Below are 10,471 nucleotides of genomic sequence, written 5' to 3'. Positions count from 1 at the left end.
CTGCATTCAGATGAGTTGTTTGCAAGAAAATTCTGCAAACTCATTGACTTGACAAGTGGACTGAACTTGAGTTTCCCCCATGTTCCTGATTCCCTCCTGCTGCAGGTAGGACTCCTCTGCAGCCCATAGCGGCCCCTGCGTCCAGTGCCACTCTCAGCCTGCACCAGCCACAGCTCAAGCAGGAGAGCTGCAGAAAGGTTCTCCTACAAAGAGAGAGGCTCTGTTTGGGGGTTCTCTATGACTTGTAATAAGTTTTCCTCATCCAAATCAGTTCTAACTTTGTTCTACCTTTTTCTCTCCAACAGAGAATGTCAGAAAATGCCCAACATCAGCTCTGTGAGCGAGTTCCTCTTGCTGGCACTCACAGACACGCGCGAGCTGCAGCTCCTGCACTTCGCGCTCTTCCTGGGCATCTACCTGGCTGCCCTCCTGGGCAACGGCCTCATCCTCAGCGCCGTAGCCTGCCACCACCGCCTCCACACCCCCATGTACTTCTTCCTCCTCAACCTCGCCCTCCTCGACCTGGGCAGCATCTCCACCACTCTGCCCAAAGCCATGGCCAATTCTCTCTGGGACACCAGGGCCATCTCCTATCAAGGCTGTGCTGCTCAGGTCTTCTTTATAGCCTTCTTCATTGGAGCAGAGTATTCCCTTCTCACTGTCATGGCCTACGACCGCTACGTTGCCATCTGCAAGCCCCTGCACTACGGGAGCCTCCTGGGCAGCAGAGCTTGTGCCCAGATGGCAGCAGCTGCCTGGGGCAGTGGCTTTTTCCATGGTGTCCTGCACACGGCCAACACATTTTCCCTGCCCCTCTGCCACGGCAATGCTGCGGACCAGTTCTTCTGTGAAATCCCCCACATCCTCAAGCTCTCCTGCTCAGATGCTTATCTCAGGGAAGCTGGTCTTCTAGTCGTTAGTGCATGTTTAGCATTTGGTTGTTTTGCATTCATTGTGCTGTCCTATGTTCAGATCTTCAGGGCAGTGCTGAGGATGCCCTTTGAACAGGGCCGGCACAAAGCCTTCTCCACGTGCCTCCCTCACCTGGCTGTGGTCTCGCTTTTTCTCAGCACTGGCATTTTTGCCTACCTGAAGCCTAAATCAATCTCTTCCCCATCCCTGGATCTGCTGGTGTCATTTCTGTACTCAGTGATACCTCCAGCAGTGAACCCCCTCATTTACAGCATGAGGAACCAGGAGCTCAAACAGGCAGTGAGGAAACTGTTTTTGTATGTGCTTATTAAACATCAATATTGTTAATATTATTGTGATTTTTATCATATTATTTTTATCCTTAGTATTATTATCATATTGTAAACATTAATAATAATCCTGTCAGGACTACTATTGTATTTGAGAAACGAACATGACAGATTTTCATATCTTTTTTTTTTTTTTTATTATTATTATTATTATTATTATTATTATTTTCATAACTTCTGATATTGGTTTAATTTATTTAGTAATTTTTTACTTTGAGTACATCTTCTAATCAACCTATTGAACTAGGTATCCTCTCTAGGTATAGACAATAAAGCAGACAGCATAAATTCACTGGTCTGAGCTGCCATCTCTTCCAATCCCCTCTGGAGCTGGGAGAGCAGCCCCAGCATGCAGGAGGGGCTCAGGACCAAGAGCCCAGCTGCCACATGGAAGAACAGCCCCGGTGGCCCTCGGGGCTGCCCCTCACTGCCCGCTGGGCTCTGCCTCTCTGCTGCCTTCGTGTCGGGGCTGCTGCTTCCCTGGAGCCATGGCCATGGCCAGCAGCAGGACGTGGCCTTTTCCCTGCTGCTCTCTTTTGGCTTCCACATTGTGCTTCTTTTTTTCTGGGTAAGCCCTGATATCTCGTGTACCTTGGCGACAGTCCTGTTGTCTCTGCAGTGCCATACATGTGACTGCAGGCAGCAGCAGGCACTGTGCAGCCCTGGGTCACTGTGCAGCCCTGCCTCCCTGCTAGCACCACAGTAACAAATGGGGTTTTAGTTGGGGCTTCCGGGAATGAAGAACATAGACTTAAATTCCAAGGACAGTCTGTGAGGGACCAAGGGCTTGACCAAGAGCTTTATGGCAGCACCTGACAGCAACTGGTCTTGGACTCATCTGCATGGCACTGCCCCCCTGCAGTGGGGCTCATGGCCACTGTCAGCCTGGAGAGGAATCTGGAGCTGCCAGGAGATGTCAGGGGAACTGCAGGGAGAACATGCAACGCTGAGTTGGTAGGGATTAGAACCTCATTAAATTAATGGCCATCCAAAGAAGAGTTTGGTAAAGAAAAAGGGGAATCTGAGTAGTCCATGGGGTAAGGACAGCTCTGCCATGCCAGGAGTTGTGGTGATGTGCCAGCAGCAGAGACCTCTAAGAGTGTAGAGTAATTGAGGATAACCTTCTTGAGGCCTCATGGACCAGGTCTGGTGCAGCACTCGCCTGCCCTTTGTGCCCTCAGAGACACCCCATGGTCCTGCCCAGCACTGCCCTGTGCTGCTGAGCCATCAGGGCACATGGAAAGGGGCTCAGCCGCAGAGATCCTCATGGATGTAGGTCTCCTGCCCAGCCTGAGCAGCACAGGCAGGGGAGGAGATCCCCAGGGATCCCAGGGCACCACAGCCCCTGGCTCTCACAGCAGCACCGCCAGCTTGGGGCCTTGAGGGGAGCACGGGGAGGGAAGCAGCAATGGCTGGCCAGGCCAGTACGGACATACTGCCCTGGGCCTTCTCTGGGAGCAGGGATGGCCCTTGGGAAGAGCAGGGCAGCATTGCTGGGCCTGCACTGATGGGGAAAGGGCAAAGGGAAAGCTCTTTGTACAGGCCCCTGCTCGGGGCAGGCTGCTCTGTGGCTGGGCCAGGCCTCTTGTGCTGGCCTGGGGAGCGGGGCTGGCCCTGTGGGGCACAGGCCCTGTGTGCTGGGGATCTGCCAGGCAAGAGAGCAGGGCTCCTGCAGCTTCATGGACCTCCATCTCCTGGCACCACGGACACCTCCTTGCTCCATGCATCCAGCAGATAAACACCTATCGGCCACCTGCTTTCTCTTCTTCTAGACGAATTGGGGACAGAATAGCAAAACCAAGTAAAACTCACAAATTGTGAGCCACAGAAGGTCCTGATGCTGTGCAAGAAGTGCTCAAAAACAGCAACCACAACTGTGGGTGACCATCACTGATCACAAAACCAAAACACAGTACCACAAGGGGCTCCTTTGCAGAGAGTAACTCCATCCCAGACACAGCCAGTACAGGGTCCCTGATGGACAAGAAGACTCCCTCTGCACTCTGGAAGGAGCCAGGAAGGTGCTAATAAGCACCAGGACAATTGAGGAAGCCCAAAGGCCCTTCTGAAGGGTCACTGAGTGCCACCTGAGAGGCAATGCTGGTCAGTGGGGAGGGCCAGGAGAAAGACTTGGGTGAAGGCTGTGAGAAACAGAGACACTCAGGGCTTTAGCAGCTGTCTGTGGATGGAGTAGGAGGATGAGGTCGCTCCTGGGACTGGGGTAGGGCTGAAGGTCCCTGAGTGAAGCTGGTCTGATGGAGAAGTGTCCACCTTGCATGTGTGCCTCAGACTGGGAGCAGGGGCCTGCCCGTGGTGCAGGATGGCTGGGCTGTGCTCAGCCATGCCCCAGGAGATGACCTTGCTCTCTTCCTCCCCACCACTCCCCACACGGTGCAGGCCCTCAGGAAACACCCCTGAGCCTGGACATGCACCAACCTGCTGCAGTGAGGTGCCACTACTGCAGGAGAAGAGGGGAGGGTTGGAGAGACACATGGGGCCTGCGGGCAAGAGTGGTGTGGCCTGGGGAACTGAGTGCCTGGGAAAAGTTACCCTGGAGCCATAGGAGCCATTCTGGAAAGAAAACTTGTTGGCAGGAACCACATTTTGTGGCACTGTAGAGCTGCTGGGCACATTGTGCAGGGTGCTCTGATGAACATTTGTGTCCCATTCCATCATGTCTTAAGTGCCACTTTTCTCAGGAATATAGTAGCCAACAGAGCACTGACAGATAGTCTAAGATCATGAAAGACATCATAAGCATGTCCCTAAAATGATAACTGATATGGGGAAATCAGGAGAAGACTGCCCAGGAGAAATGTGAGACTGAGAGGAGGGAATAGGGGTTTGGCCAGCAGAAATTAAGGATTTTGTAGAGGTAAGAGGGTTCAGGTTATGCTGATACGGCTGTAACTGTGACTTAAAATAGTCATACAAGGCTATTCCCCAGCTTCAACCTGTAAACTTGCTTCCTAAAACTAAATGCTACTCATCACCCTGACAGGAATCCACTACTCTAATGACTGACCTCAACGTATCACTTGAAGACGAAAGTCAGCCCATAGCTGCTTCCCCTAACTTTTATTCTCTTAATCACTCTGATCTCTGCCCTTAATACTAGCATTAAAATGGTCTATATAACACTAGAAAACTGCTTAAGAGACCTAAACAAAACCCTAACACCAAATGAATTCTAGGGGCCATGGATCTGGTCAGCTTGTGGGCCACAAGGAGGAGAAGGGTGGGAATGCTGTGAGGAGCTCAGCTCTGCCTCAGGATCTCCTGCCCCAGCAGGAGCAATGTGACTGTGGCATAGACTGTGAGGTCACTTCTGCCTCTGCAGTTGATAGGGCAGCAGCAGGAACGTGTCACAGAAAGGGACTGTGAGGTCACTTCTGTCTGTAGGTGGCAGGTCAGCCTTGACTTCTCCCTGGGAGCTGCACTTTTGGGCTGACATCTGGCAGTGGCCCTGCTAGGCCAGCAGAAGGCACCTGCTTGGCATGCTGACTGGGGGATCCCCTCTGCCTCCAGGGCCAGGAGGACCCAGGCAGAAAGAAGGCCCCAACATGGGTTGTCCTGTCCCTTCTGCTTGAGTCCATGAGTGGGCAGCAGCAGGCACAAGGCTTGGCTGTGTCTCCACAAGAAGCTGCAAGGCCAGCAGCAGGCCCGTGACTTGGAAGGTTCTGCTGAGGCAACTTGTGTCTGGTTGGCTGAGAGGCCACAAGGAGCCTGCTGGGTTGGGATGCCTACTTCAGGAGTGGTTTCTACCCTGATGGAGTTTCCTTTGGCAGTAGAAAAGAGCAGGAAAGAAAAAACTGCTACATAGTGTTCCATGGAAGGCTGGCACTGGTTACAAGGAGGGAGAAATGTCCCTCAGAAGGTCATGCTGTGGTGCAAAAGGTCACCCTCTGATCAGACCCTTGCTTTGTGTTTCAATAAATAGCTGGTGAGGGTTGACAAGAGGTCAGTGAAAGCTAGGGATGAGAACAAGATGGTGAATTGAGATGGGTGTCTGCAGACTTCAAGAAAATAGGGCAATGTGTGGGACAGCATAGGAAAGCCTGTGGAGGAGAAGGCAGAGTGTGCTGGTAAAAAGGGAATGCCCCAACTGCCGTGAAGGTTTTGTCCCCTTGGTTAGAGCTTAGGAGGAGATATGTTATATTCATTGTGATGGGGCCTCATAGATTCCTTTCAACACATGCAACAGCTCAGAGGTTTCATACCACTCTTCTTCTCACGGCATCACACTGCCCACCCCATCCCACAGATCCCCAGGAAAAGCCTTGAGGCAGACATGGGGGTGCAGGATCTCCCCTCCCAGTTCCAGGGGTCAGGCCTTGCCAATTCTGCTTCACTAAAACCAACCAAGACTTTTCTCAGCACAGTGCTTTGCCTGTCTGTAACCATGGCCTCCCATTATCTGCCCTAACAAGGCCCTGGGGAGGCTTTGTTAGTAACAGCCCTCAGTGGGGCCCATTAATACTCCAAGTCACTTCAACTTTTACTCCTGACTTTACTTGCTCAAGCGGTTGCATCACTCTCTTCTCAGTACCTGAACTTCATAGACTGAGCATCAAAATACACCATGGAACTCATTAAAATGAAGAAAATCCTAACATCTCTTCCATTTTAATCTTCAAGCCTTCACGCCTTGTGCAGCTACTTGCAGAGCTTGCAAGATGTAATTAAGGAAGAAGATTTCACAAAGCACATAATAAAAATATTTTATTTGTTTCAAAGGCTGAATTTTGTTTTATTTCAGTTTTGAACCTCATTCTTCTATTGCTATTCATCCAGGGTTATTTCTTTGGAGAACTCCATCGGGAGGAAAATCAGAGTCTGGAGGTGTGACACCTCCACTGCCAGCAGTGGTCTTTGTCCCTGTAACTGTTGCCCAGCCCAGCACTTGAAACCCTTTCTAAGAGAAGTCAGGGGTTCCTTGGGAAAGAAATAAAGTATAAATAAAATAAAATAAAATAAAATAAAATAAAATAAAATAAAATAAAATAAAATAAAATAAAATAAAATAAAGTAAAATAAAATAAAATAAAATAAAATAAAATAAAATAAAATAAAATAAAATAAAATAAAATAAAATAAAATAAAATAAAATAAAATAAAATAAAATAAAATAATAAAATACATTTGAAATGACCATTGGATCCTGAGAAATTTAGCCTGAATCTCAGTAAAAACCTGGACATGCATGGTCTCTCTTGGGTCTTCTGTGGAAAACTCAGGGTGAAAAACAAAGAAAATATATCTTTATTGGCTGTGTCCAGTAGAGCCTGATACATTTGTGGGTCTGATATGCTAGGACATTAAATATACCCAGTCCAGTAAACTCGATTGTCCCTTTCCTCCCTGCCTCCCCCTGGCTGGAAACAAGACCCCTCTAGTCCTGCTCATAGTATTCATTACAATGTCTGGTAGACGGCCCAATGGAAACATAGAATCATAGAATCATAGAATATCCTGAGTTGGAAGGGACCCTTAAGGATCATCAAGTCCAACTCTTGACACCGCACAGGTCTACCCAAAGGTTCAGACCATGTGACTAAGTGCACAGTCCAATCTCTTCTTAAATTCAGACAGGCTCGGTGCAGTGACCACTTCCCTGGGGAGCCTGTTCCAGTGTGCAACCACCCTCTCTGTGAAGAACCCCCTCCTGATGTCAAGCCTAAATTTCCCCTGCCTCAGCTTAACCCCGTTCCCGCGGGTCCTGTCACTGGTGTTAATGGAGAAAAGGTCTCCTGCCTCTCGACACCCCCTTACGAGGAAGTTGTAGACTGCGATGAGGTCTCCCCTCAGCCTCCTCTTCTCCAGGCTGAACAGGCCCAGTGCCCTCAGCCGTTCCTCGTACGTCTTCCCCTCCAGGCCTTTCACCATCTTCGTAGCCCTCCTCTGGACACTCTCCAACAGTTTCATGTCCTTTTTATCCTGTGGTGCCCAGAACTGCACACAGTACTCGAGGTGAGGCCGCACCAGCGCAGAGTAGAGCGGGACAATCACCTCCCTTGACCTACTTGCGATGCCGTGCTTGATGCACCCCAGGATACGGTTGGCCCTCCTGGCTGCCAGGGCACACTGCTGGCTCATATTCAACTTGCTGTCTACCACCACCCCCAGATCCCTCTCTTCTAGGCTGCTCTCCAGCGTCTCATCGCCCAGTCTGTACGTGCAGCCAGGGTTTCCCCGTCCCAGGTGCAGGACCCGGCACTTGCTCTTATTGAACTTCATGCGGTTGGTGATCGCCCAGCTCTCCAACCTATCCAGATCCCTCTGCAAGGCCTTTCCACCCTCATTCGAGTTCACAACTCCTCCAAGTTTGGTGTCATCAGCAAACTTGCTCAAAGAAGGGAAGCAAATGTTGCAAATCCTTCTGAAAACTTGTATTGCCCTAAAACAAAGTAAGGTCAAAGTAAGGTAAAGAGCTGCATGCAGGCTGTCCAGGTTCTGTGGGACCCCTGCATCGGGAAAGATTGGGCATTGGTCAGTGCGTGATGAGCAATTGCACTGTGCATCACTTGCTTTATACATATAACAATAATTAAAATAAGGTTTATAATTATTTATTATTAGTATTGTTACTGTTATTACTGTCTCTTCATTTTCTGTCCTTTTAACCACCTTTGTTTCAACCAATTATATTTTGGGTGTTGGGTGTGAGCTAACATCTGTGTGGTGCTGAGGTTGCTGACAAGTTAAAGCACAACATGTTTAACAACCACAGTCCAACAGCACAAATCACACTTTAAACAATCAGTCTCTGGCATCTACAGAGAGAAGTCGGTGATGACTTCAGGCTGCTTCAAACATCACACCCCAGCAGAGACCCTGCTGCCTTGGGGAGCTGTCAGCCCTGAGGCCTTGGGGACACCTCGAGGGAGCCCAAGGGCACAGAGCAAGCGATGCCATGGTCGGGTGCTGTGCTGCTGAGCTGGGCCAGGCTCCTGGGCACAAGGGGAGCTCCTGGTAAGCTGGCAGCGCTGCAGAGAGACAGCTGTGTCCAGGAGCAGCTCCTCTGCACAGCGCAGAAGGGCTGGGGGCTTTGACCGCAGCTGGCACGGGGACAAGAGAGAAGGAGAGAGGGCTTGGAGGCACTGAGGAGCGCAACAAAAGAGGGCAGCGTGTGGCAGGACACATCTGCAGGCTCTTGACACCGTGAGGCTCTGGCAGCAGGGTCATGCAGGTGGGGTTGCCAGAGGGGTCTTGTACAGCTGGCCCTTCCAATGGCTGATAGCATCTGTCAGGATGGGTCTCTCTGTTCCTCCAGTGACAAGTAGAAGATGATTTAGAAAATGGCATTTATGAGTCATTTCCAGAAGAAGATTGAGGCTCAGTTTTTGTGACAGAGAAGGTTTATTTTGGTTCTGTGCTTTCCAATTCCTGAATTGCAGGGGAGGCAGGTCTGATCGCAATGTGTTCTCAAGATTGTACAAGAGACTGAGAATCCCAGAGCATTTCACAGAGAGATCTGAATGGAAAAAATGAGATTCTTACAGGTTCTAGTGCAATGAGAGAGGATCATTTGGGGGATGATCTAAGACATGGAATAGGTTTTCCTTATTGAAGTCTGTTCTAACTTCTCCATTCTTCTCTTCAATAGGCAGCTGTGTTTAATGTCAGCAAATGCCCAACAGCAGCTCTGTGAGTGAGTTCCTCCTGCTGGCATTCGCAGACATGCGGGAGCTGCAACTCCTGCACTTCGCGCTCTTCCTGGGCATCTACCTGGCTGCCCTCCTGGGCAACGGCCTCATCCTCACCGCCATAGTCTGCGACCACCGCCTCCACACCCCCATGTACTTCTTCCTCCTCAACCTCGCCCTCCTTGACCTGGGCTGCATCTCCACCACTCTGCCCAAAGCCATGGCCAATGCCCTCTGGGACACCAAGACCATCCCCTATCAAGGCTGTGCTGCACAGGTCTTTCTCTTTGCCTTCCTGGCGGGTGTGGAGTTTTCTATCCTCACCATCATGGCCTACGACCGTTACGTTGCCATCTGCAAGCCCCTGCACTACGGGAGCCTCCTGGGCAGCAGAGCTTGTGCCCAGATGGCAGCAGCTGCCTGGGGCAGTGGCTTTCTCAATGCTGTCCTGCACACAGCCAACACATTTTCCCTTCACCTTTGCCAACGCAATGTTGTGGACCAGTTCTTCTGTGAAATCCCCAACATCCTCAAGCTCTCCTGCTCAGATGCCTACCTGAGGGAAGCTGGGGCACTTGTGTTTAGTGTTTCTTTAGGCTTTGGTTGTTTTATTTATATTGTGGTGTCCTACGTGCAGGTCTTCAGGGCCGTGCTGAGGATGCCCTCTGAGCAGGGCCGGCACAAAGCCTTTTCCACGTGCCTCCCTCACCTGGCTGTGGTCTTCCTAATGGTTGTCACTGCAACAGTTGCCTACCTAAAGCCCCCTTCCATTGCTTCCCCAACCCTGGACCTGGTGGTGTCATTTCTGTACTCAGTATTGCCTCCAGCAGTGAACCCCCTCATTTACAGCATGAGAAACAAGGAGCTCAAGGGTGCAGTGAGTAAACTCTTTCTCTACGTGCCTCTTAAGTATCAAGAATGTCTTCAATATCTTTGATTTTGGTTTAATATTATTCTTGGCCTTCTTCCTGTTAATTCATTTACTTACTTTGACAGTATCATCTAAACTACTTATAGAACTAGGCTTCCAGTGTACATATAGGGAATAAAGAAGCCATGAGAACTTTACTGATCTCAACTTTCCTTTCTTCCCATCACCTCTCTAGCCAGGGGAGCAGTCCCAGCTCAGGGCCAAGAACCCAGCTGCCACTGGGAGGGGCAGCCCCGGTGGCCCTCAGGGCTGCCCTCCACTGCCCGCTGGGCTCTGACCTCTGATAGAATCATAGAAAAATATCTATCTTGCCTTGATAGAATCATAGAAAAAGACCTCCAAGTTCGTCCCATCCAATGACTGTCCTTCTAATCATGTCACACAAACCCACATTGCTAAACACCATGAGGTGGGTTTGCTTCTCAGCCCCTTACCTTTACACTTGCTCTCTTGATGAACCTGTTCCCTTCCCTTTACAATAGCATTAATATGCTCTATTTAATCCTAGATAACTTCTTACCAATGTAAAGAAAACCCTAAAGCGCAAAGTTTGCCCATAGCCTAACCACAGATCTGACACCCCAAGCAGAACACCAAACCCTCCCACCAAGCATTTGTTTAATCTCTAACCC

At 50.0% G+C, this 10,471-nt stretch overlaps 1 protein-coding gene across 1 annotated transcript; it reads left to right on the top strand.

The window, feature by feature from the left end:
- The first annotated feature begins 318 nt into the window (after positions 1–318).
- LOC137846861 (olfactory receptor 14C36-like) lies at positions 319–8,917 on the top strand. The gene is made up of 3 exons (XM_068664970.1): positions 319–1,223; positions 7,389–7,556; positions 8,869–8,917. Exons 1-3 carry the CDS (start codon positions 319–321, stop codon positions 8,915–8,917), a joined length of 1,122 nt encoding a protein of 373 aa, XP_068521071.1.
- The last annotated feature ends 1,554 nt before the right edge of the window (positions 8,918–10,471 follow it).

This window comes from Anas acuta, chromosome W, assembly GCF_963932015.1.
Source record: "Anas acuta chromosome W, bAnaAcu1.1, whole genome shotgun sequence".
Taxonomy (NCBI): domain Eukaryota; kingdom Metazoa; phylum Chordata; class Aves; order Anseriformes; family Anatidae; genus Anas; species Anas acuta.
This window is presented reverse-complemented; position numbering and strand designations above follow the sequence as displayed.